Genomic DNA, 27,940 nt, shown 5'->3' on the forward strand with positions numbered 1-27,940 from the left:
CCTGATTTTCAGCAGGGCTTAGCGGATCCATGCTGATAGAGGGGTAATGAGTTTTGATGCAGCTCAAACCAGCAAATTGTTCAGGACCGTCTGTGTGTACACTCGAATTGACTTGTGGTTGCTGGTGTGGATTTCTCACACCATTGTTCCCTACATTTTGGTTTCCTGGCTTTCCTCACAGCAAAGCAAGGCTCATCCGTTCCTACACGTCCAATGACTGTAGCTTTTCTGAAAATGCAATTTCAAGTATTTGACCAAAAATTCTTACAACTAAATCATTCATTGTTAGGTCTGGAAAATATCCAGTCAAGGTGGAATAGGTTCAGAAGTCAACTCAAAGCCAGAGAGGCCAGAAGAGGTCAGAGATGCATCAAAGCCATGGCACTTCCCACCTGATTTTGTGCAATAGCCCTCTGGTAACAGTGATCCACAGCATGTCAGTTCTTGCCCTTTCTGACAACAGTACCAACTAGAGTTTAATGTGGTTGCTGTCCAGTAGAATAAGACCATCAGTGCTAATATTTTTTTCCATCCTTCTGTGCTACTTTATCCCTTCACATTGAGGGCATAATGACAAAATGGAGAATTTAGCCTTAATTGGATCTCTGCAATGTTATCACCTGAATTAGCTCCCCCATGAATAATTATCACTGCCTGGAGGCTGACAAATTGCTTCCCTCTACTTCATGATTGTCAGGAATTTCAAATTATATACTGAGCATGAGGGAAAAAAATAAAAAATAAAAGCCTAGAGAAGCATAATTATTAAGATTATTAAAATATTTGGCACTGAGTCCTATAGTCTCCCAGGGTCCCCAAAGGCATGAGTGACAGCAAGAACTTTGCTAGGGCCAATTTCACAACTCTTGGTCTTTCAGTCAGAAATGATTTCCATCAACAGACTTGCTCAGTCCAAGCAAAACTGTTACTGCTATGCCTGGCCCAAAGTTAGGCAATTCCTGTGTTGCTCACTGCCCCATTTAAGCTACCTACATTATCTTGTTAAGTGTCTCATCTGCATATTTGATCTTGCAAAGTAGATGGTAAATTTATTGTAATATGGAGAAGAGGAGGCTCAGGGGAGACCTTTTCGTTCACTACAACTCCCTGAAAGAAGGCTGTAATAAGCTGGGGCTTGGCCTTTTCTGTGTAACAAGCAATAGGATAAGAGAGTATGGCCTCAAGTTGTGCCAGGGGAGGTTCAGGTTGGAAGTAGGAAAAAATTTTCTCAGAGAGAGTGGTGAGGCATTGGAATAGGCTGCCCAGGGAGGTGATAGAGTCACAATCCTTGGAGGTGTTCAAGAATTGTTTAGATGTGACACTGAGGGACGCGGTTAGTGGGCAACATTGGTAGTAGGTGGATGGTTGGACTAGACAATCTCAGAGGTCTTTTCCAACCTTAATGATTCTATGATTCTATGAGCAAGGGGACAGCAGCGGACTGTCACATGTTTATATGGCAGTCTTTGCTTTGGAGGATGTTTTGCAGAGAAAGTACTTTTTATGAGAACAATCATTCCGTGTCTGATTAAGGCCACATGCAGGACCGCAGTGCGTCATTACACCACAAAATCCATCTCGAATATTGAAAGAGCTGACAATGGCTAAGAAATCTTCATCTCATAAAACCAAATCACTATAAAAGTATAATGCTCTTTGAAAACAGCTTGAAATGACAGGATTAAGCAATGTGGCATTATCCAATTTTGACGTTAATGATGCTGTGCTTGTAAGATTGATGCATTTCTCAATTCAATTCAGTTCAGCTCCTCAAACTTCCTTCACTACCCAGCTGAACCCACAGCACAGTCAGTCATGGGCCAGAAAGCTGGTGACATGTTCCCACGGGAAAGCTCTCCCTGCTCACCTGACATACAGTGACCTCTTCTGATTAGTCCTCAGGGAGCCGGACCCAGAACTCATGCTGTGATTCATCATCTGCTCACGCAGGTCATGGATTTTTGCCTCAAACCGAGCGTATTCTGAGGAGATAAAAAAACACAGAATAAGGATATTTTAGTTTTCTTGACCTACATAATCATTAAGGCTGCTAAATGTAAATGAATATTAAATTAACGAGAGTAAGGCATGTCCTGAAAATTGAGATCTAGTAGAATCTCTTAGGTAAATATATGACATCTTTATTGCAGTACATGAAACTTTCAGCACTTTCCATACCGTGTAGTCCTTCAAATAGCTGGATATTCCTTCGTGGGTTTCAGTGAAGAGAATTAGGTTTAAAATGTGTTACTGAGTGCTCTGCATACAACATTAGGGGTGCTGAAAACAGATCTCTACTATATCACTTCTTCTTCCGAACAGTGAGATACCTTGATAGGGTCAATGGAATGATGTACTGACATTACTAATTATTTAAGTATTGTGTGTAAAATCTCACTAAGCTGAAGGAAAAACATTAAAGTCCAATTATGTCTAAAAAATAAGGTTTCTGAAAAAAGCTTTTATTTCTTTAAACCGACAATGTAAAGGCAATGCTCCAGCAACACAGAGAATCATAATTCAACCCGAAACTGGGAAATCTACCCATGTGAGCTGAAGAGTAACCTGAGGGGGTGGACAAAGATCCTTTTCGCTGTGTCAATGACACTTTGAAGACTAAGATGTTGCCGACTGATGCCAGCAAAGAGAAGATGATATTCCTTACAGTTCAGTGTTTTATTACACTGACTTCTTCAAAAGCAGGGTCTAGAACCATAGAATCACTAAGGTTGGCAGAGACCATCAAGATCATTCAGTCCAACCATCAGTCCATCACACATTCCCATTAAACCATGACCCTCAGTGTCACATCTCCACATTTCCTGAACTCCTCCAGGGATGGTGACTCCACCAGCTCCCTGGGCAGCCTGTGTCAGAGCCTAACCACTCTTTCTGAGAAGAAATTTTTCCTATGCAACCTGTACCTCCCATGGAGCAACTTAAAGCCATTCCCTCTCATCCTATCACTGTTACCTGGGAGAAGACCCCAACGCCCAACTCACTATAACCTTCTTTGGGTTTTTTCCACAGCAGGTCTAGAGGAGAAGCAAAACCAGCAGTCAAGGTTTCTTCCCTTACAGGAGGGATGTACATCTCAACAGACCACATCACCTCTTAGTTTAAGCAAATAAATCTGTGCTGTGCACTTACAAACTATCAGTCTGCTCCCTGTTTGCTGCTGTTTGAGCTACATGAGAGTTCTGTAGGACAGCAGTGTTCTCATTTTCCCCTAGCAGCAATTTCTGCATTATTTTTTTTTCAATAATTTGCTGTTCACACTGGCTCAATTTCCAGAATGTCTTCAGCAACTAATTCATTTTTATTTGATGCCCTTTAACTTTTCATTGGATAACCACATTTGACATTTCCAAGATCCCACATTTTGTACAGTTGCTAGCTACCATCAAAATGCCTTACCGGAGTGGTTTAATTTGGGTTTCTGTGTATTTATTTATTTATTTATTTTAATTTTACTTCTTGTTACAGTTAGGCTCCTTTGCCACTGAGCTTCTTTGGCATTGTTTACTGAATTTTCTACATGACAGTGTCTACTTTGGCAATCAGCTGGGAAGTGCTGCTGGGATATAGGCTCTTCAGCCTTCCCACGTACCTATGACTTCACCAACTGCAGCTGAAACTCTGCATGTCAGGAGAACAGACACTCCTACATACAGACTGTATTTCAGAATTATTCTTTAGATCGTTTCTTATTTCTTTCACCTACAGCATATCTCCAAAATTCCCAGTGATTTAAAAGCCTTGAAGGGACTAATGCTTCTACAAACCTGTGTTGTTTTCTAAGGTGGGGTTTACTTCTGAAATATTTATCCCAGTTTAGGATTTAAGTTTGCTCTATATGAGTCATATTTGTTCTGTTCTCCCGCTCTAGAATTCATTTAGTAAATAACCATCTTCCAACCTGGGATTTGTCTAAAACTTCTATTTCATTATAACAGACTTAACATTTCTTCTTGGCAAACAGGAAAGGTGATCTTAACAAGAAAGATCCTCCATTTCTGTAGCTCACACAGTGTCAGCCTTCTGCATAAATATGGAACACTGTGATGTCAGGGTTTTTACTAAGTCTGTTTCATGTGCTGGATATGTGAAAGAAGATAGTGAACATGTAGATGTTCACAGGCTCTGAGCACCCTGATTCAAATGGTTCTACTAAATAGTGGTTCTAACGGTTCAAATCAATAGCGGTTCTATATAGCACAATTCAGTTTCTTTGATGTTTTCTACCTGGATGAGGCTAAAGATTTGAATGATTTGAATCAGAGCAGCTGTGTAATGGCAGCTTTCTCTTACTAAACAACCATGTCCCAGGCAGACTCTGTATGCAAGATGTGGGAGTGACTCCCAGATTTAGACATCGATCTGGAGAGTGAGAAGAGAGGACTGAAAACCTGACTCTAACACAGCACCCAGCTACTTGCAACTCCATCAGCGTGAGACACTCGGATGACTATGGGTTGGTCAGATGATGCTACTACAGCTTTTATTCTGACTTGCAAAGGCACTTCGAATTTAACTCGGAATTTAATCACGGAATGGGTTGGGTTGGAAGGAACCTCAAAGATTATCCAGATCCAATCCTGTGCCGAGGGCAGGAAAACTAACTGCTAGATGAGTTGGCATTGATGGATTTCAACTGAGTCCAAACTTACTCTAAATAGTCTCTGTTTCCAGAAGACATTTTGAAACCACAGCATGTCTTAAAATTTGTCTAATAAGTGCATAGTGGGAGTTAAGAATTCAAATGACTACTCCCTGCTTCATTTTAAGAAATACTAAAATAAGAACGATCATTTTCCTTTGTGTTCTTGAGGTTTTTTTTTCTTCCCCTTCTTCTCCCCCCTCCCCCTTGGCTTGAAATACATTGTAATTGGAAAATAACCAATTTTATGGCTCCGTATTTTCACACAATACCAACTTTGTGTTATACACACACACAAAAAAACACTCTGAAACATACCTCTGCCCCTTTCTCCTGACAAAAATCTGGACCACAAAATGGAAAGACAGTCAATGCAGGTAGTATTTAACCCAGCTCAGATCAGCTTCTTTAATCTCAGTCCTCATTCTTTTCTTACTGATGCCTACATACTACAGTGACTGCTGCATTTGAAATGTGAATAGGGAATGAAAGAATGATGCTCCATTTCTGCTATCAGAACTGCCATGTTAGTCCTCCCCACTGGGAAAAGGCCCTTTTTTCTTTGCACTTCTTTATATATGGGGTCATTCCAGAGGACCTGTTTCCTAATAGCTTTGCGTTTGCTAGGTGTGAGCAAGCGGCAGTGCTGGAGTCTGGAAAAATGTTTCATGCTTCCTTCAGATTCACCTCTGAATCTAAATAACACACTTCAAAGGCTCCTATGCAATTAAAAGGGCACTAAAGTTGTGACACACTGACAAGAAAGGCAGTTAAGGCTGATTCACTAATTTCATGCCCTTTCAAGAAAGGTAGAAGTATTGCTGCCAGAGTGCATCTTAGTAAAATTTGCTGAATTTTTACATACCAAAACCCATCTGCAAAGGTCCTACCGATTGCTTGAATCACTAATGATCTAACAAACTAATTCTGGTAGCTTATGAAAGTGATAAAATTAAATAGTAGATGAAAGGGCAAATAAAAGACCAATGTATGTAATTGCTGAGGTCAGAAAGGCTTGTGTCAGTGTTTGGAAGGCTGTGTGGAGGAAAAGGACCTGGCTATGTTAGCTGACATAAGGCTGAACATGAGCCGGCAGTGTGCCCAGGTGGCCAAGAAGTCCAATGGCATCCTGGCTTGTATCAGAAATAGTGCTGCCAGCAGGAGCAGGGAGGCGATCGTCCCTCTGTGCTCAGCTCTGGAGAGGCTCCACCTTGAGTACAGTGTTCAGTTTTGGACCAACGAAAAAGAAAGGCAACAAAACTGTGAGGGATCTGGAGCACAAATCTTATGTAGAGTGGCTGAGGGAATTGGGATTATTTAGTCTGCAGAAGAGGAGGCTCAGGGGAGACCTTATTGCTCTCTACAGCTTCCTGATAGGAAGTTGTGGTGAGGTGGGGGCTGTCCTCTTCTCCCAGGTAACTGTGATAGGATGAGAGAGAATGGCCTCAAACTGTGAGGGAAGGTACAGTTTGGATATTAGGAAAACTTTTTCTCAGAAAGAGTGGTGAGGCATTGGCACAGGCTGCCCAGGGAGGTGGGGAAGTCAACGTCCCTGGAAGTGTTCAAGAAATTCATAGAGCTAGCACTGATGGACATGGTTTAGAGTGGTCACAGGTATGGGTTGATGGTTGGAGTAGAAGATCCCACTGGTCTTTCCAACCTTAATGAGTCTATGATTATATGAAAAATGATGTAAAAGACTATTTAGTATACCTGAGGATATAAGAAAACACTTGGAAGTCTAAGACGCACTTGAGAGACCAGAATGAATGCAAAAGACTAAACATGAAGAGATTTTTAGAAGATTTTAGTGGAAAACAAAATATTTCTAAATTTAAAAATAGCAAAGAGATTTTATATCAGATGGCTTGATGAGAATTTTTGGTCATAAAATAAAAAATAACTGAGATAAAAGAATCAAGATACAGCAGCTCTTTTATATAAAAGAGTTCGAGAGTTTAGTGAAGTTATAATACTATTATTTTTCACTTTTAAGTTTGTAGTAAAACTTTGACTGAGTTTTAGAACATGAAAACAAAAAACCTGATCTTAAAAATAAAGTTAAGCAACTGAAGTGCTGACAGTATACAACAGTGAAAACAGTAATACAGCATCACAGTTCAAGTCTTTATTAGTTTGAACATTTAGAGGACAGAAATTCATTCTGTCAGCAGGTATTAAAATTTGCTTTCCTGTGTAATTCAGTCATCACTGTTTGCTCCTAGATTATAACAGATTTCCTAATTGCTGCATCTCTAACCCACTTCAGCAAATGTTGAAGCAGTGATTGTTAATAACACAAGTGGGAGGTTGGAAAAGGCACTGTATATCTCTTGGACTCCATTTGAGTGTGGAAGGAATGTAGAAGTCAAATGACTGAATTTTAACAGTCAACAGTACAACAACAACAGCATCAACAAAACCCCAAATAAACTAAAAAGGAATTAGTTAAGAGACAGAATTTTATCATCTCCAAAAGGATATGTCAAATACCTCAGGACTATAACAAAGGGATGGCTGCCAGACCAGCTTCTCCATCAGTATCAATTTGGCATCATTTCAATGGATCCAGGCCAATTTAAACCTCCTGTGATGTTTTTAAAATTCTGTTTTGTGGAAATACAAATTGTATGCCACTATGGTGAGTCATGAACTTATTGCCTTGGACATCTGAGATAGCGACGAGAATGATACTATTATTACTGTAACGTTATTTATGCTATTTATGTAATTTTTTTTTCTCCCTCTGCCTTGGCTTAGCAGATAGCTTGGCTGAATGGTTTAAGATTTAAAATAATAGAAAAATGCGTTTGTTTTCTATTTCTTCCCTTTCCCCGCAATGCTGTCCGGTCACCATCTCGTCTTACGCATAGAAGCAAGAGGAAGTTTTTTTAAAAAAGTTATTTTACAGTAATACAGTAATACAGTAATACAGCAGTGAGGTGCTGGAAGAGGTTACCCAAAGAGGTGGTGGATGTCCCATCCCCAGAGACATTCAAGGTCAGGCTGGATGGGGCTCTGAGCACCTGATGGAGCTGTAGGTGTCCCTGTTCATTAAAGGGGAGTTGGACTAGATGGCCTTTACGGGTCCCTTCCAATTCAAACGATTCTATGATTCTCGATTTGACAACTGTTTTCCACTGATTAACAACGTGAACCTGAGTGATTTACGAAGAATAAGCCTTATATGACAGTACATAACGCAGCAGTTTGCATATTCAATTGATGTAGTATCTCTGGTTATGCCTGCCAGGATCCTAGCATGGAGTCTGATCAATACACATAAAATTAAAAGACGAAGAGTGGGCAAAAGATGTGAACTGCTGTGACTTTTTTGTTTAATGTTTATCGTGAATCAGTTTTTGCTACAAGTACTCTTACCACTGTTTTCAGATGACTACAAGTTCAATTTGATAGTTTCTGTAGCCTGAGATGGCAAGCATTTACATAGCAAGCTAATGATGGTGGAAAATCTTTGTGGTCTGTAGTAATTTCTTAAAGGATACACAAAGAAACATCCTATGATTAGATACAGTTCACTGTACCTTTGCTTCCTAGATACGTCCCATGTTGGACACTGCCAGGGATGTGATTATGGACCAATTGGATTTGGATCTCACATTGTACCACAAGTGCTATGCTTTTAATGTGTCCCAAAGATCAATTAGATATAACATTAGCTAATTCATCACTTGACAGGAAAAAATGCACACAAAATCTAACACCATTGGTAGACACTGCAATACTGTACATTATTTACTGGAGAAAGTATTGCTTGAATAGACTTACTCCATTCACTATTCATGGAGCAACAGAACATGTTAGACTCCTATTTCTTATCAGTCATACAGCTCCCTTGAGCTCACTCAAAGGAAATGAAAAACACAGATTTCAATACTGAGGAAAGGAAAGATGCATTTACATTTTATTAGTTTTTATGGGTTTGAGTATATCTCCTTGTTTTTATTGGAATACTTTCTGCACACCTCTTCAGGAACCTTTCAGCAATAATGACAAAGGCATACTTACTGACTTTACTCATTGCTTTGGCCTTTAAAACTTCAGCACAGTAGGACCAATAATGTCTTTTTTAAAATATATATATTAGATTGTTGTCTTCCTAATCTTCAGGTATTTACATCTGAGCATGCCTTCTAATTAAAAATTTGTTCTGTAGCTGGCCTGATTGCCTAAATGTCACTACTATCTTTATTTTCATTTACTTTATTACTGAGGATAATGCTGCTTCCATCTGTTGCACTGTTAGATACAGCCTTTTTATTGCGTTAGTTGTGAATATAAATACACCTGAAACAATATCTTCCTCCCACGATACATTCAGGAGACTAATACTGTGTTCTATTCATAGTCAGAGGGAATATAATTCCAATCCAAATTAGTCTCTGGAAGCTTTCATTTCAGTGTCTTTGTGCTGCATAATGAAAGAGACATACGAAAATAAATCATGCTATTACTGAGTGACAAGGACCTCATATCCTAACAAAGTGCAATTCTACCTGTGCTCTTAAGTCTATCCTTGTCTTATGAAGTGTCAACTTGCATTCCCTCAGCTGGGAATTTCTTGTAGCTTCTCCCAGCCATTGAGGAAAACTGCACACCACTCAGCAGCTTTAACAAACAACCCTCACTTCCCTCTTGAGACACTGGAAATCTTTTCCTTGCACAGAGCTTTACTGTATTCTCAAAAACTTGTCCCCACTAAAAGAAGGGAGACTCAGATTGCATATAAGGCAAACGTATAAGGCTGCCTGGAGAGGTGGTGGATGCTCCATCCCTGGAGACATTCAAAGTCAGGCTGGATGGGGCTCCAAGCACCTGATGGAGCTGTAGGCGTCCCTGCTCATTGCAGGGGAGCTGGACTGGATGGCCTTTAAGGGTCCCTTCTAACTCATACAACTCTATGATTCTATAATAAACAGGACTGTTTGGATCACTTTTTCAAATTCCATGAGTTTCACACTGAGCTAATATCTTGGACAATGTTGTGTGTACAGATCCAAGGAAGGAAAAGGCACATAAAGAGCAAAGTAAAGATCTGCAACAGAGATATCACATACGGTCTGCCTTGACAGCACAGCGTGAGGTCTTGGAAAGGCTGGGCACATCTCTTTACCCCAGGCATCTGACTTGCACAGCCAAGCTTGCCCAGCAGAGCAGCATATGTCTCATTAACCTTGATAGCTTTGTAGGAGTTACTGTTTCAGTAACTCCTACAGAAGTTACTGAATATTGCAGAAGTGTTTAATGATATCTCTGGTGATTTGGGCACAAGATGAGTCTCCATCAAGGTGAAAAAAGCTTCACTGCATTGAATTCTTTCCTGTCAACAAATATTTACGTGGGACATTTAAAAGAAACTCTACTTTCTATTAATAGCTATGCAAATTCATTTAGCTATTTCATTGCTGCAGGCTAGTGGTGGAGGATCTTGTTTTCAGACATTTATTCAATTTCCACAATTTCTCATCCAAAATCATTTTCCTGAGGCAACTGTTACTTGTTATCATTGCTTCATTGCTTTTCCTTGCTTCTGCTTTTTACCAAGAGTAGTTCTATCTCTTGGGAGATGAGAATTTTATCCTGATTAGCCGTATCTTCTTAATGATGATTCTGGCTTAGCCTCCTTCCAGCTCTTAGAGACATGAATTGACAGGAAGAACGAAAATATAGAGGTGACATCTTAGGCATGGCAATGCAGGGAAGTCAGTTTTGTGGTCCTCAATAACCCTGCATCTACAGAGGGAAGCTACTCTTCTTTTTCAGATTGATTCCTACCCTTCCTTCAACTGTCAGTAAATTTCCTCCTTCCAAAAGTCTTGTGGGTGCCAAATCATATCAGCTATATGCCAGTAAGGATGAACTGGGTTAGACCTAAATATGCTAACATGGATGAGTTTGTTATAAACTGGGAAGCACTTAGACATGAAACTTTGCCTGCAAAAGTGAAGAGACAGGATACAGGCACACCGAGCTGGGGCCAGACTGGGGCAGGTGGTATCTTCTGTTGGATCCATAAGATTCCACCTGGATTTGGTTTGTACTAACCTTTTTTTTTTTTTTTTTTTTTTTTGGGGGGGGGGGGGGGGGGGGGGAGAGTTGGGGGGAGGAGAAAAAGGATATAATCCTATTTCTTTGATAGGACAAGAGGTAATGGCCTTAAGTTGCTCCATGTGATGTTCAGGTTGGGTATTAGGAAACATTTCTTGTAAAAAAAAGTGGTGAGGCATTGGCCCAGGCTGCCCAGGGAGGTGGTGGAGTCACTGTCCCTGGAGGTGTTCAAGAACTGTGGAGATGTGACACTGAGGGACATGGTCAGTGGGCATGGTGGGGGTGGGCTGATGGTTGGACTAGATGACCTTAGTGGTCTACTCCAACCCAAATGATTCCATGATTCTTTATCTTCAGGATCAATAACAACTTAACATGCATTTGTGCAAGAATTTTTTGGAATAAAAAGGGAAATGTAGATCAATATGACCTACCTGTAATTCAGAGAGAAATGAAAAAAAGAAAAGACACACTGCTAAATCAGGGTCAAAACTCTCAAGTGAATTTTTAGGAACTATTTCACAGTAAAGACATAATATGCCAATTTTCTATTTTTATTCCATGGAGTTCTGATACATATGGAGTGGGTAGAGATAACAATGGGGCTCCTAAAAGAGTTCATTTGTGAAAACAGAGTGGTAGGGAAGCAAACGGGATTTTATGAATTCCATAAAAAATCATGAAAGCAATAACCTTCAGGAAAAAAACAAAAACATAAACAAACCAAAACAAGCAACAAACAAACAAAGAAAACAACGACAATACCCAAACTCACAAGTTATTTACAAAGAATTAGTTTAAAAAGAAAATGAAATTGCAGAAGGAATACAAATGATGCAACTATACCCAATGGATAGCTTCACATTCTTGCTAAAGCAGAGATCTGAAGGACAATCAACAGAAATAGAATTTTGGCAGAAGTACTACAAAAATAAACATGGATACTGGTTCGGTTCATCCGTTTTGCTATTATGATTTGTGCCATTTGCTTACATTAAATAGTGCAATTAATAAATGATTCACTGCCTGCCTTCAAAATCTGTTTGGTAATAACCATCTACTCCTTTACTTTCCTATATTTGCATGTACTGCTCTTCCAGAAAAGGGTATCTTTAACAATCTCCCAAGGCTGTCTGGGATGCTCTACTGAATTAATAAGACCTGAACAAAACTAGGAACAAAAGCCACTTTTACCATAAAAAAAAAACACAAAACAAAACAACAACAAAAAACCCATGAAAAATATCCCAGATGTCCCAAACAAAAAGAAAAGCACGTAGAAAGGAATGAAATGGATACAACCATTCCCACATGTGTACTAATCTTTTTTAAGAGGTGGTATTGAAAGCAGCCACAGAATTATGTTAGTTTGCTAGTGCTTCCTGTTTAAGGGGTATTACCTTTACTAATGCAAACAAACAATATGGAATGATCAAGCACATTACAAGCCTGAATGAATTTAAAAACAACAGATACACACATTACCTCAGGATAAGTCCAGCTCCTTGCATGCCACATAGCCTACTACAAGGATTTGGGGATATTTAGACGCAAACATGTATGTTGTGCAATTGACTACTAATTAGACACAGAGGCTATATGTGATGGTCTGGGTGCTCTGAAGTACTGATTAACTTGAGCATCAGATCATGTGAAACTGGAATAATGTCTGAAAAACAGTGTAATACAAAGAAATGCCTTGCAGTCACTGCCACTACTCTTGAGCTCATCACTCAAAACAAAGTAACACATCCTCACGGCATAAAAACCCAAGCTGGACAAGATTTTCTTAAGTCTAGTTCCAAATAAAAATGAAAAAAAAACCAAAAAACCTCATCAGATATTGCTCAAATCTTGTCTTAGAAGGAGTTCAATTCTGGCATTTCATAGCTGCTGGCAGACCACACAGAGAATCCAGTCTTCAAAAGACCAGACTCATTCTTCTAACTAAATGCAGTCAAAACTTATTTACTGGCTTTTGCACCGACACAGTGCCTCTGCAGAAATTGCTCTTTTCCATCGTATATTGATCCTCGTGACAGATTTACAGAAAGAATAGACCCACCTACCAATCTCCATTTTGATGAACAACCAATCCAATTTTTTGTTTCAGTGTTACCTGCTATGCTTGCCTTTCCTTAACAATGTTTGTTTAATCTCTGTCTTCACTGGTTTAAATAGCAGTGCCTTATATCATGCAATATCAAATGATTCCCTGAAAAATCTGATTTGTTGCACCCATCATAGTTCTTCTCTAAAAATTTAATGCATCATCAAAGACTGATATGATGAAAATTTTCTAGACTGTACATTTGATAAGACTGTATTACTTTTCTATCCCATTTTTGCATTAACCTTTTTTTTTTTCTTTCTAAAGTTACATTTTAAAGTATGCTTCTCCTTACACATCTTCCAATCTGCTTAGTGCATATCATTCTTTTTTTTTCCTTCCTGATGATGGGCACTGTGGGTGTCATTTTCAGATAAAGCACTATCTGTAGTTCAGATATATATTCGCACAGGCTTTATTACTCCCTGTGCCAGTTCTCGGTGTTCTGTGATGGGTTACCAAAGTCTGCCTAACCTCAGCCCACAGATCAACCCTATGGGAAGATGAAGGCATCTTCTGTCTCCCTGCTGTGCTTGTAAGCCATGTTATGGATAAGGCTTCAAGATCAGCAGAAAACAGAAGTACTGAAAATTTCCCACCTTATATTCAGGTTTTTTTTTTTTATTTTTTCACGATTCTGACAAGCATCTCACAATAAGAATGACAACCTCATCAGCTTTTCTCAAGGACCAGCATTTTGTTCCCCAATGTGAACGCTTTGCTATTCTAACATGCTGGGTATAATTGTTTTATCAGTGTTTTACATTACTTTACAAAAAGTCAATGCAGCGCATATATATGTGCATAAATATATGAATGTATATAAAAAGAGAGAGAAAGAATACATATATATGTGTGTGTGTATATATAGAATGAAAAGAAAGAGAGAAGGAGAGAAGGTGGGATATAGAGAAAAAGGGGTCATTGTAAATGTTAACTGTTTACTGGCACAGACTTTCCCCACAGTTACGAGCCTACAGCTAGTGACAGCAGTTGGACTGCAATGCCATATGTTCTTTATAAAGGCAAATTCTTTTAGACTCACTTTCAATGGGGAAATTATAATTTTTAATACATTGACAATTTTTCAAGATGTAGACAATGGCTTTGCCCTAAGATTTATTTGACATCTGTTTATTATGTAACTCCCTGTGCAGTGCTTTTCCCTCTCCTGAAGAGCTTGTTGACAGAAATGGTGATATTGTTTAGAATTCTATTGACAATGTACTTTGGCTCAGCCTTGGTGGACTCACTTCTCCAAGGCTCTCTAATTTTCCACATCACTACTTGCGAATGTCCAAGATGATCCAAGTTGGAAAATGGCACCGGATCAAGGTGATCCCTTCACTTGTGTGATTTAACACTGATAAACATTACACCCATAAAATTTTCAGACCCAGTTTGGACAGAAAGGATCGAAACTCATAAACCATTAAGAACAAAGTATGAATTTTGCTTCCTATGCACTCTCCCAAGAAAAACACATATTCAGATTAAATGAGAATGAGACTTGGGTGAGATCATATGGAAGTATACTGTGGTCTGGGATTTGTGATGAGGTTCCTAAGCATCTTCTGTATGATGACAACTGGCTGAACTCTTTCAAAGAAAGGTAGAATGACTTAGTTTAGGCCACAGTGATTTCTCATTTTCTCAGATAACAAATGATAGGATGCAAGGAAATGGCCAGGAGAGGTTTAGATTGTATATTTGGAAGAATTTATTTGCAGAGAGCATACTCAAGCATTGGAAAGGGCTGCCTATGGCAGTGGTGTAGTCACCATCCCTGGAGGTGTTTGAGACATGTAGATGTGGCACTAAGAGACATGGTTTAGTGATAGGACTTGGTAGATCAGGTTGATGGTTGGACTTGGTGATCTTGAAGGTCTTTTTCAACCTGAATGATTCTGTGATTCAGTGATAAAGGATTGCATCAAATTGAATTGCCTAATGTGAGCACATGCTCACATGTTGCCAGGAATAAGAAACTTGCAACTGGAGCATGAGGTCGAGCTCTCAGGGTGAAGGGAAGCCAGAGAGGTTGGCAGCCTCAAAGCCATATGGGAACAAAAAGGCCTCAGGGAATGCAAGTCACAATTAAATCTTTTTACAGATGTCTATGTAATCTGTTCTCAAAGATCCCCAGAGATGGAGAGACTTCAACCATCCCAAACAATCTGTTCTGGTGTTCCACTCTCCTTGCAGTTTTTTTTTTATTCCTAAGGTGTCATTTGAAGCTCTTCTGTTGCTTTCTAAGACCTTTCCATCTTTAAAACCATTCATAGCTCATAATGAATAAAAGAAAGCAACCATAATCTAAAATATGCCCAACTCAGAAATACTGTAAAATTAAAATTAATATTTAAAAGAGAAACACAGCTAAACAGGCAAGGAGGAATAGCTTACCAAGTGAAAATCTTTCAAAAGAAGTATGCAAATGTCAGAAATGAGACTTAAAGAAACTGACTAGTCCAACTGGGACAGATGAAGCTCATTACTGTCAGTGTCCTACATGCAATAAAATGGGTCAGTATTGCTACAGAAACCTTTTTGGTGTGTCCCTGTAATTAGCCCCAAAGTACTATTATTGTAATTAACTGAATCCCCTAGTACCTGGTGCAGCATTCACGGCTGTAAGCAGGTTAACGTGAAAATTAATTTGTGCTAATTCACACAAAATCAGTGATGCCCAAATCAATCTGGCTGCAGTGGCATTTTGTGGAATAACAGTATCTTCCTGTTGACTTACAAAATGCACTGAAGCTTTAAGAATGTCTCATAAATCTGTCGGAGCTTTCACTTGTAATAAAACTACTGTGATAGAGAATTATCTACTTTGGACAAATTTATTGTTGAAACTCACTCCAAAGTGGATATGTAATGCACTAGTTCTAGACATGGAAACTAAAGGAGTGAAAGATTCAAACAGCTTCTTCATCCTGTTTCTGAGTGGTCCTAGGAGCTGCTTGATCCCACCACAGACCAAGATTCTGTTCTCCAGAATGAGTTATCTTTTCATCTTGAGAGAGTTATGTTGGACTTCTACAGCAAGGTGCTGTACTTTCTATGGTGTCACATATACAGACAAAAGATGGTGAAAAAAATTCTCTCACTCACAAAATCTTAAGTGCAAGAAACTTTAGGAAATTTCAGAAGGACTTGTACTCTCCTCTTCCTAGTCATTGGCAAGGCAATAAAATAATACAACTACTACCTCAAAGACTAAGAGAGAACATGTCTGAAGTCAAGCCATTGATGTGTCTCAGTGCTAAGGGGCAGGAAGAGAGAAGATCACTGGTTCCTGAACCTGCTGCTTTTCTTCCTTTCCACTAAAAAAAAATAAATTCTTGCAGTGGACAGAATTTCCTGTTAAAATTCCTGTTCCCTGTTAAAATTAGGCTGAAGAAACACTGGCATCACCTACCAGTGCAGTACATTGACTTAAGCTTCATAGCTTGAAATGAGCTGTCTTGTAACTGGGACTATCCTTGTACTGTCTGAAAGGGACTACCTATGCTGGGAATGGTTCCTCTGTAGTCTGTGTTACACTAAATGTTTGCAGCTTGACTGTCTTGCCTTTCTTCACAAGGCTACAGTCCTATATGTCTTCTGAGAATGCATAAAAACATCACTCCATAAGTTTAAAGCATCAGCCTTTGGCATCCTCAGTAGAGGATGCCAAAGAGACCAAGCTAGAACCTGTCAGTCTAGTTCTGCTTCTCAATCCCTTCTCATTCACTGTTCTCCCACCTTATACCCTAAGGTGGGCAGATGGCAGGGTGCTCCTAAAGGCTGACTTCAGCCTATTGCAGTTATTCTTCTGGGGACCCAAAAGAGAGGTTCTCCCACAGCTCAGTTCAGAGCTATCATCCTTCAGAAGACTTTCTTTCCCCACTGAGGAGAGGAGAAGCTTGGGGGAACAACCACTCCTGCCCTTGCCAATAGCACTGGGGTATTTGCCTGTGCCATGCCCTTTGTGTTCCACATCCTCAATGTAACAAATTAAAGCACAAACCTCACTTTCTCTTGACTGTTTCAGTTACAGTTGGAGGATGTAAATTCATAATACACTGCATTTTATGGCAAAAGTAGCACACATGGTCTCTGTTCCCCCTCCTCCAACATTTCTCATGTGGGTCTACAGAGGACTGAGCCATACCATGACTAAGAGATCAGCATTTTTTTAAATGATCATAACAGTAGAGTCAGTGAGTTGTGGCATGGAACTGCATTTCCTGTATTTCTGTCCTCATCTCAGTTATTTGCTTCACCTTTCCACAGTTCCTTTTAAACTACTTGTTCAGAATAAACTCAAGGAAGATTTCCTTCTATGTTTTTACAGAATACATAGGCTTCTTTCTTTTCACAGAATCATGGAATGGCTTGGGTTGGAAGGGACCTCAAAGACCATCTTGTTCCAACACTCCTGCCATAGACAGGGTTGTCAAACACTAGATCAGGCTCTCCAGGGTCCCAACCTGGCCTTGAGCACCTCTGGTGATAGGGCATCCACACCTTCTTTGGGCAGCCTGTGCCAGTGCCACCCTTTGAGGGAACAATTTCTTTCGCCTTTCTTCAGTCTAACTGCTCTTCTGTTTTCCCAAAGCTTTCAGTGTCCCACCCATTCCAAATCTGGAAGTTCATGAGTTGTTTTTTTTTTTTTTTTTTTTTTTTTTTTTAAGAACTGGCAAATTTGATGCATCTGGGGCTTTTTCTTGTTTCCCTAACTTCTGCAGGTATTGAACTTCTTGGGTTCAATTTGTTTCCATTCTCACAGAAGATCTCCACCTGAAGGGTGGCCCATGTTGATTTCATGTGCAACCTGCTGTCATTACTTCAACTCCCTTTTTTTGAAGACCTCTTCGTTGAAAGAAATAATGTTGAAAAAGCCTGAGTTGGGAGTGGAAACATGAGGATAAAGTGAATAAAGGGCAGTGAAACAAATTTTCTTTTCTATAAACTGTAATGAGAAGGTTGCTGGAAGCTAGGCAGGTCATATTGGTTTAGATACTTCAATTTTTTAATACTATTAAATATGTATTTAGCAAAGGGCAGTAAATAAAGGTTTATTATTTTCTTGAAGATAAACAGAAAGCTGAGAACATCTGACTATTCAAAACTTAGAAGATACATAAGAGGAGCTCCTAATGACCCTACAAATGCAGCTTTAAAATCCTTTTATAGTCAAGCTTTCAGTGGGGCATAATAGTTCAGTTCATTACAAAAAAATATATGTCTTTGAAATAACGAGCCTAGTTTGACTTTCATGTGTTATTAGCTCTCAGTAGAATTGAAGCATTTAAATTGATTGTAATGAGACATTAGCAGACACTATTACCGCAGAAAACCATTCCTGTTTTGAGATGACTGGTTGGGAAGGCCTCTAAAAGCATCCCAACAGGCAGTTGAGTGACAATGGGAATGAATGGGAAACAGAAATCAGCTTTGTAGGGGTTTACCACACAGCTGGCTCTGCCAGATGGCTGCTCTGAAGGCCACCGGTAGTGAAGGGCAGCACCCTTTAAAAGGTGGGAGGGTGGGCCAAGGGGGGCTAATGGTGAAATGCACATGGTTTTAAATATACTCAAATTTCTGCCAGACATTAAAACAAAAAGAATTAAATCATTAAACCAAAAAAAAAAAAAAAAAAAAAAAGATAAAGATGAAAGCAGACGGCTCAGAGAAGCAACAGCCATCTTTACCACATACCTACCATGCACAGGATGCTGGTGGTGAATCTATCACGAGAACTAAAAGATGGTTTTGTACTTCTGCCTCAGCTAAATCTCTTCTCCTTCTCCTTTTCACAACCCTGCCTCAACCTCGCCAACCTTTTCTGTGTTCTGCTGCAGTTTGAATTAAATTCAACGACTGACCTATGCCAGAGACTCTCTTCTCTCACTTCACATTTCTTGATTTCTTTGCTAATTATGCCAAAAGCCTGGAACAGGCTCTCATAATTACCCTATTTTCATGAAGCCTGTACAAACTTCATAGCTTTAAGACGGCCCCAGACACTCGTGCATGGATATATACATACATATTTTGTTTATTCTTTTGTTGTGGTTGCGTAACCCAAATTCCTAAGGCAAGTATGCTGAAAAAAAACCACGATTATGAAACACTCTGAAAAGGAACCGTTGCAAATGTGACAGCTGCTAAGAATCACTACGACTTTAATATGCTCCTTCCCCTAGAGGTTACCATCCTTACTGGCTGAGGAAACAGCTGTAGCGTGCTTCTGAGGGGCAGAGAGGGCCTGGAGAATGTAAAATCGCCCTTTGACGGTTTGATGTCTTGCTGGAAAGCTTGTCAACCTTATTTACATTTTAATTTGCATGTCAGCCCCTGCAATGCTTTATATTCAGGTTCTGCTTTAAAGTCTCTACTCCACAGCAACCACAGCGACCTTTGCGTGTCTCCCTTCACTATCCCCTGGGGGCTGCAGCCCCAGCTTGCTCAGCCACCCAGGGCCTGGCATCAAGAAATGTCAGGCTGAGTGTGACATTTATCCCAACGGTTGGTTAATGCCTTTTTTTTTTTTCTTCTTTTTTTTCCCTATTCTTCCTGCAGGAGATTAAAGAGGGGCAATAGCCATGCCCTGCAAAAGGAGAGTGCTAAAGGAGGTTCCCTGTCCTGTGAGACAGGAGCAGAACTGGTAAAAAGGATAACCTGGTGGTGGTGGCCCCTGAGAGCAAAGATGACAGGCAGGATGGATGTGGGCAGTGACTGATTACTACTGACATTATTTTTACAGACGGGCTGACAACAGGACTTGGCAGGACTATACCCACCAGCTAGTGATGGGGAGCATGGCCATAAACATGGCCTGCTCCAGATAAATCACAGCACAGGCACAGAAGCACAATGCAGGCATTAGCCTCCAGCCTGCAAAGCTGCCACTAAAATACACAGCCTTTCTTACACCTCAAATAATGACATTTGTAAACATACACAGATTATTCCAGATTATTCAATTATTACTTTTTTTTTTTTTTTTAATGAAAACAACCTCTTTTGCATCTTTTCATCATTACACAATAGGCACCACATATTTTGAACAAGAAAAGCTGCTGAAGCACCCCTGGGATACAGAGTGCTCTTTCTATTGTCACTGGCTAATCATGACTTTCTAATCAATTCATGACTTTGGGATTTCCACATATGGAAACATTCTCCAGAGGGCTGGAGAACCTCCCCTATGGAGACAGGCTGAGAGAGCTGGGGCTCTTCAGCCTGGAGAAGAGAAGGCTCTGGAGGGACCTTATAGCAGCCTGCCATTATCTGAAGGGAGCCTACAGGAAAGCTGGGGATGGACTTTTTATAAAGGCAGATAGTGATGGGACAAGAGGAGATGGTTTTAAATTGGAAGAGAGTAGATTTAGACTATATTTTAGGAAGAAATTCTTTACTGTGAGTTGGGAACCTGGGAACAGGTTGCCAGAGAGGTTGTGGATGCCCCCTCCCTGGAAGCATTCAAGGCCAGGCTGGATGGGGCTGTGAGCAACCTGGTCTGGAGGGAGGTGTCCCTGCCTATAGCAGGAGGTTGGAACTACATGATCTTTCCAACCCAAACCATTCTATGATTCTTTGATTCTCTAAGTTACAGGAGAAACCTCTGGGGATATGGATATGATAAACAATTTCTCAATCCATATCACCACCATGCCCACTAAACCCTGTCCCTCAGTGCCTGTTTACAGATATACCAATTCAAACTAGCTACAACTCCCATGATGTCAATACATAGATGCAAAACTAACCAGAAACTGGATTTGTGTTGATACTAACCCATTCTATCCTCATATTCTTATTTAAACAATATTTTTGCTATTGGGTATGGGGTATACCTGTTAACAATCAGTAATAGGGGGTGCCTTGATACCCAAAGGAACTTCATAAAACTTTCTTCAGCTCTCTTCAGCTCTATTAATTATAAGAAAGGAAATATGTCCTAAGGTGGAAAAGCATACCCACAGCAAAAACCATCTCTCAGCCCTTTGGATGCCTTCTGCTCCCATTACCTTTAGGTTCCATGGATGCCCTGTCCCTGGAAACATTCAAGGCCAGGTTGGACCAGGCTCTGAGTACCGTGATCTAGCTGCAGATGTCCCTGTTCATTGCAGGGGATTTGGACTAGGTGACCTTTAAAAGTCCCTTCCAACTCAAACAGTTCTGTAATTTCCACACCAAATAGCAAAGCTGTATGATTTAATATATTAAAAAAACAAATGAAGTATTTCAGTGAGATAGCACTAACAACGCATTGGATAAAGAAGTTTCATGCATTAGAAATCCATCCGGAATTTGAGGGGACACAAGATACAGAGTACCTCTTCTGAATTCTGCATCTCCTCAAACACGTTCACGCAGATTGACTATATTAGCACCAGTCCTTTAGCATTTATCTATCTATTTATTTATTTATTTATTTATTTATTTATTTAATGGTTAGAGTGGTCTATTGATCCCTTTATGATAAGGATCTATTATTGTGAGCACAAGAGTAGATGCCATTCTACCTGGTGGATGACACCATGCAGCCAGTCTGTAACTTCAGTTCTAGAGGTTTCTGTCAAACTCTTAAGCTTGTTTTGCCAAAGATGTTTGTGTCAGAAAAGGCTTGTTCTAAGAACAAAATCTGACATGGCTACATGATATCTGGGACTGAGGACCTCAGAAAGAAATGGTTTCGTGAAACACTGTGATGACTTCACATACTTTAAGCCTTGTCATTCTTCATCACAGTGCCACTACAAAGTTAAGAGGGCACCAACATGGACAGTGACAGAAGAAATAAAAATTCTGGACTGGATGTTATTCTGTCTACAGCTGACAAGAAGCTAAACGTCTGAAGAGGTCCAGGATCAAAGGACCTGGTAAACGTCAGTTGGATGGGACTTCTATCACATTACAAGGCTCAATGCAGCAAGCATGGGAGAACAGGCTCTGCAGTAGATCACAGCCAATTATCAAAGTAATCCCATTTGGCCATAAAAATATCTAGTCATTTAATACTGCTAAGCCTTGTTTGTAATCACAGAGCTTAATGAGAACAACTTACTCCAAACAGAAAGAAGGTAAATCTCTGGAGTAGAAAAGCTGCTAAAGAGGACGTTAACAAATTTAAGTAAATTTGAGGTTTCACCTTATTTTATATAGAGCATATTCTATTCGTAGAAGGTTTTTTTGATCAGCTAAGCCAATGCTGAAGCCAGCTTCAAGATTCTGAAAGTGCACTGTTGTTTTCATGAGCTGTGCAATGCAGGCAAGTCTCTCAGTTAAGGAAAAATTTCTTTTGCTTGAATGACATTGTTTTTGGTAGGCAGATTTTAGTTCATGGAGTAAGAGAAGAAATAATTACTACCTATGGAAGGATAAACAGTAGATGAATGTTTAATTCTCATGAACCATGAACCACCTGAATTTTAAACTGAACTTAAATTCTAAGCAAGAATTTAGCAAATTTGAACAAAGGGGAAAAGTATTGGACAGGAATAGTGTGGTTTAATTCAAATAATAGAATCATTAAGGTTGGAAAGACTACTAGCATCATCTAGTTCAGCTGTCAACCCATCACCATCATGCCCACTAACCATGTCCCTCAGTACCACAACTCCAGAAGAGGTGACTCCACCACTTCCCTGGGCAGCCTGTTCAAAATCTTGAACAACCAAAATATTTAGCATTGGGTGATACTTAACATCTGGGAAAAGCCTGAGAAGTATTTTCAGAACACAGAGAAAGGTTCATATTTCTTTTGAGATGTGCAGCTCCTTCTTGTCATTTTTACCACCTATTAGATGTCAGAGCTTGCATACTAGGGAATGCTTTGGTCAACACTGGACAGTAGTGCTTCAAGTTATGTCTTCTGGACAGTTTGCTTGATAGATTCATGATGAGATATCACAAAGAAGCTCCAATTGGAAACAGGCTATTCTCAGTGGTTCGCAGTGAAAGAACAGGAGACAATGGGAACAAATTGAAATATAGATGATTCAATTTAAGCACTGAAAAAAATCAACCAAACAACAACAACAAAAACCATATTTTTTTCTTATTTTAAGATGAAACTGGAATTAATTCACCAGAAAGGTGTTAGAGTCCCCATATATGGAGGTATTCAAAATTCAACTGGACGTAACCCTGAGCAACCTTCTGATCCTCCTACTACAGATGGGTTGGAGTAGATGATCTCCAGAACTAGCTTCCAGCCTCAACTAGTCTGTAATTTGGTGATAATTGGTCTAATTCGCTGTGGATATGTAAAAAATATACAAGCAAAGCTTTCTTCTCTTATACTTAGAAATACAGAACTGCTAAACTATGGTGGCAAGATGATGTATGGTTAACAACTTAAATCCTATAAAATGAAAAGATCATTAGAATAAATAAAATATTACATTTAGGTGTGCTAGTGTCCCCTGGCTCACATCATCCTCCCTAGTCATGCTGCTGTTGAACAACTGGGTACAGCAATATAGAAGTTTAATATCCGGCTATATTTAATATCAAGCTCTTTGATATTGGCAGTGCCCATGATGGCTACAGGTCTGTCAGCATTTTCAAAGGTTTATAACTGCCATAAAAACTTGTGGAGTAGAGAAATGAGTCAACCAGTACTTATAATTGCTGGCATTTAGCACCAGAGAAGATGACTAAGAATCTCTATTTGAAATACCTGGAGCTGGTGGAGTCCAAGTACAAATCCCAAGAAAGATCAACTAGGCTCTACATTTTTGTGAATTAAATGCACAGAACTGTGTGCAGATTAATGGTTGCAGAGCTTTTAGGTGAGCATTTAAAAAATCTGCTCTTTCGGTATGCATTTATTCTTCTACCTTGAAAACGATTATCATTGTGACTTGGCGCTCCCTGATCTCAAAATATTGTCATGTTTGGCATTCAGCTTCCTGCCCTTTCATCAGCAGAGGTGGCTGCATTTCACATTTGCAGAAATAATGTTCAGGAAATTCCCTGGGGCATCATTTTCAATGGCACATGTCATGTGTCTCATGTGCTCAAATACAGTTTGACAGCATTTCAAATGGTCTGTTTTTTATTTGCTTTAACAAACCATACGAAAAAATAGGTTAAAACAAAAAATTAGGCAATTAATATGATAAGGTCTCAGATGTTTCTCTGTCACAGAAGAAGGTTCATTAAAAACAGGATTCCCGTTAGTTTTATTTATAGGTGACAGTTTATGCACTGTATCTATACAGTTTGGTTTATGTAATTTATCTGAAAGATATCCGTATCAAAAAAGTAACATAATTTACAACCATACTGTCTTTAGAAAAAAAAAGAATCTTGATTTGTTTCACAAATTTAATGCACTACAAACACCATATATCAATGGCGTCCACTTCAAGGGTGTCAGTCACAATTACGGAAGTGCTGCAAATAAATCAAAGAACAGGAAAGAGGCTAAATTAAAATGGTGCTTGATATGTAGACTGAGTAGATTAATTTATCTACAACTTCATCTAGACCATCTACAGATTGCTTCAGACTCATACATCACCAGGTTGGATAGTACCACTGGTCAACCAACTGGACAACCTGGTCAAGTACCAGATCTGGAGGTTGGTGGCCCTGCCTGTGGCAGGGGGGTTGGATCCTTAGGGTCCCTTCCACCCCAAGCCATTCTATGAATGTGTCACTAACCATGACTGTGTTTTCAGGCTGGTCTTGGGTTTGTATGTTGCCAGGTATGTGCAAATGTGACAGAATTTGATCGAGATACCTACATGTAAAACTTAAATGTCTAATTTATATTGGGAAAAACAGGCAATTAAAGATTTTCCTTCCCTAAAAACACCCCAACTTTAAAATCCAAATCCAATTTGTTACCATTCTTCATCATATATATTCAAACATTAGACCCTTGTGGCTCTTCTGGCTTTGTTTTCTCTCTCCTTCAAGTGATAGGCTTGGGCAATTGAAAATTGAGGGGGGAGAAAGAGAGGTACAATACCATAAATATTTTGGCAATGAACAGTTAAAAGGCTTTTTTTTTTTTTAAGCATAATGATCTCTCTCTTCTACCATTATTTCTGTTAATATTCTAAAAAATATCCACAGGAATAAGGAAAAATAATTTATACCCGTAGATCAGAACAAACTGAGCACGTATGTGGCATTCCAAACCTCACACTGACATGAAAAATCAGGTGTATTTTCCCTTCACAGTATAATTTTAAAACAAATCTTCACTCTATAAAAATTCATCATTTGCTGGTATCTTAGGTAAGGCAGCCTCATGCTGAGGAACAGCACTAGGGGTAGAAGAGTTTATTATCACAGAGTTACAAAAGGGAACCTATCAGGTAGCCCATTAATTTTAAGACAACTTTCTTCCTCTGTTTCAAACCTTCAGAAAAGTCCCACCATAAATACAAGTAATGGATTCTGGGCCAGATATTTTTGTTAGAATTAGTGGACAGGCCTGCAGACAGCAGCTACAGCCTAAACTTTTTTTGTTCTCTGTTAAGCAAGCATACAAAAAATAGATGGAAATAAAAAAGTTCAGTGTTTCATAGAATCGTAGAACTGATAAGTCCAGGTGCTTCATCAGTCACACTTTTTTGGCTGCACTCACACTTTCCTAAAAGTCTCAAACAATCGAGGTAAAATTTTTCATTGTGAGATTTACAAATAGTATAAATATGGACTCTAATTAATGGACTATGAATGGACTCTAATTAATGAACTTCACAATAATTCCATCAGAAAATGCATGGAAATATGCAGTCCCATCTATTTTTTTGTCTTCCATCCCTTCTGCTATTTTGTGTCTCTACCATTCATTATCTCTGCACTGAAATGTAATACAAACAAAGCAGCATTTATGCACATCTCCTAAAAGAGGGAAGTAAGCTGCCGATGAGTGTTGTCATGTCAGCAGACAGGTGTGAGTATCAGGAAAGAGTGAAAACAAAGGAAGATAAGCGAGTGTAAAGTATTTGCACCACATCAGCTTACAGAAACCAGCATGCAACTGTTACTGTAAAATATCTTAATCATGGAATCATTAAAATTGGAAAAGACCACTAAGATCACCCAGTCCAACTACAAGGTTTCTTTGGGGATCTTGTGAATATAGATCAGTGTACTGTTAAAATTCAAGGGTCATAAAACTTGAACTGGGATAGAAGAAAACAAATACAAAGAGCAAACATTTGAATTGCACTTACTATTTCTGAACAATTTCTTCAATTCAAACATTTCCAGAAAATTTTGTCAAATTGCAATATGTTGTGAAACAAAAATAATTCCACGTCTGGAAAGCCTGTTTTGTAAGTAAGAGTGCTGTTTGCTCTTGGCTCTGAAAGTTGCTTCATGCTGAATGGGTGTATTTCACCACAGTATTTAACTCTTGTGTTTATACCTCTAAGATTAGAAACAGAACTGCTGCAAACCAAAGAGTTTCACCTAATGCCATCTACTGATAGTTTTATTTTGTATTGCTGAACAACGCTGCAGCTCACAACCAATGTACGCTGTTGTTTCAACAGCTGAAGAGGGCACAGAGTGCAGGGGACACGAAGTAGATAATTAATTTGCACATTCCCAGTTTTCCATCTAGGATAATAGATACCTTTTGCAAGGAATATTTGAGTAATATAAGACAGAGAAATCTACCACAAACAAAATAACAGTACTGCAAACAAATGCAGAGAATAAAATACCATTTACAGGTGGCAAATACTGAGGATGAGTGCTGATGTTTTTAACACAGCTGTAAGCTGTTTTCAAAGCATGTAGAGATTGCCTTCAGTGAGCAAGTCTTTTTGTTTCTTTTTATTGACACCACTAGGTAAAATATTTGCTCCTCAGTATTGCAAGCTGCTCCAAATAGTTTTTCTACTCACTGTACACATTACTGAATGTAGTGAAAATGCTTCTGAGAGTACAATCTACTTAAAATTTAGAAGCACATTGCTATACAACAGACAACAAACAAAAAACAAAGCCATGCAATCTGATTCCAGTCTGTCTGTCTAGTTCACTCATTCATTTTCAGCACGTGGCTGCACACAAGCCGGTTCAAAATGTTATTTATTATTTTATGGTGTTAAAGGTTATTACAACACAAAAACGCGATAATAGTGGGTTCTTAAATTAGCAATTTTTTAGATCCAAGTGCACTGATCTCTTTCTTCAAAATTTAGTACAAGAAGTAGTGTAAATTACACTTACAGAGTGCTTTTTTCTGCTCTTTTCCTAATAAGAAAGTTTGCATAAGCAGTACAGAAAAGAATTAGAAGGGGCGCACCATGCCCCATTCTGTCAATTCACAGATTCATCAAGCACAACACATTGGCAAGCGTGACGTAAAGATGACAGCAACTTCCAGGATTTTAAAACTCTTGTCAATCCAGATTACACTCCTGCTTGTCTAAAATAACAGGAGAGCACTGCTAACATTAAGAAAAGATTCCAGGAATCAGGACACAATCTGCAGTTTTATCAGGATGACTTTTGAATGAGTTCATTGGTAAGATCCAAGTAGGAAGAGGGTTATGCCATAAGTTTTTTCTTGTAGTATAAAATAAGAACTGTATATAAATATCACATAATATGTCACGAACTAATAAAGTTTGCAGAGGACAGAAGACAGTACGCCAGTGTTTAAACAGTGAACGAATCTGCCACAGAGGAGTATCATTACTGTTTGCACACTGGCATGTAGAACAACAAATGCTCTCCATCTCTTATGACTCCAGACAAGACAGAGAGCTGAGTACTATAGAGGCAGCAGAGGTTTAGTAGTGCTTTCAGCCTGTGATATGATGGGATCACAGCCATTTCATGTAGAGCTATGTAAGAGGGTTTCCTGTTGAATATTTTTCTTTCATAACATATAGTCGCAACATGGAAAAAGGGAAAACTTTATCTAGAGCAAGGTACAGTGTCATTCTAGGGCTATACATCTTAATTCTTGCCTTTATGATTCAAAGACATAGGACCTTTACTAGGTTGAAGTAGAGCTGATCCTGGATATGAGTTGAATCCTAGACCACCTTCCATGGGCAACTTCTCCATAGTTTACAACTACTCTGTGATGGGTCATAGCAACCAGCACCTTTCTGACT

At 39.2% G+C, this 27,940-nt stretch overlaps 1 protein-coding gene across 37 annotated transcripts in view; it reads right to left on the reverse strand.

Moving 5' to 3' along the window:
• Positions 1–27,940, reverse strand: part of DLG2 (discs large MAGUK scaffold protein 2) — a 999,237-nt gene that overhangs the window by 91,910 nt on the left and 879,387 nt on the right. For all 37 annotated transcript variants that reach the window (XM_040647195.2, XM_040647185.2, XM_040647172.2 and 34 more), the window contains one exon: positions 1,868–1,982. In XM_040647195.2, the coding sequence (XP_040503129.1) occupies positions 1,868–1,982 (115 nt within the window). The remainder of the gene's footprint in view (positions 1–1,867; positions 1,983–27,940) is intronic.

Source organism: Gallus gallus, chromosome 1 (assembly GCF_016699485.2).
Source record: "Gallus gallus isolate bGalGal1 chromosome 1, bGalGal1.mat.broiler.GRCg7b, whole genome shotgun sequence".
NCBI classification, from domain to species: Eukaryota; Metazoa; Chordata; class Aves; order Galliformes; family Phasianidae; genus Gallus; species Gallus gallus.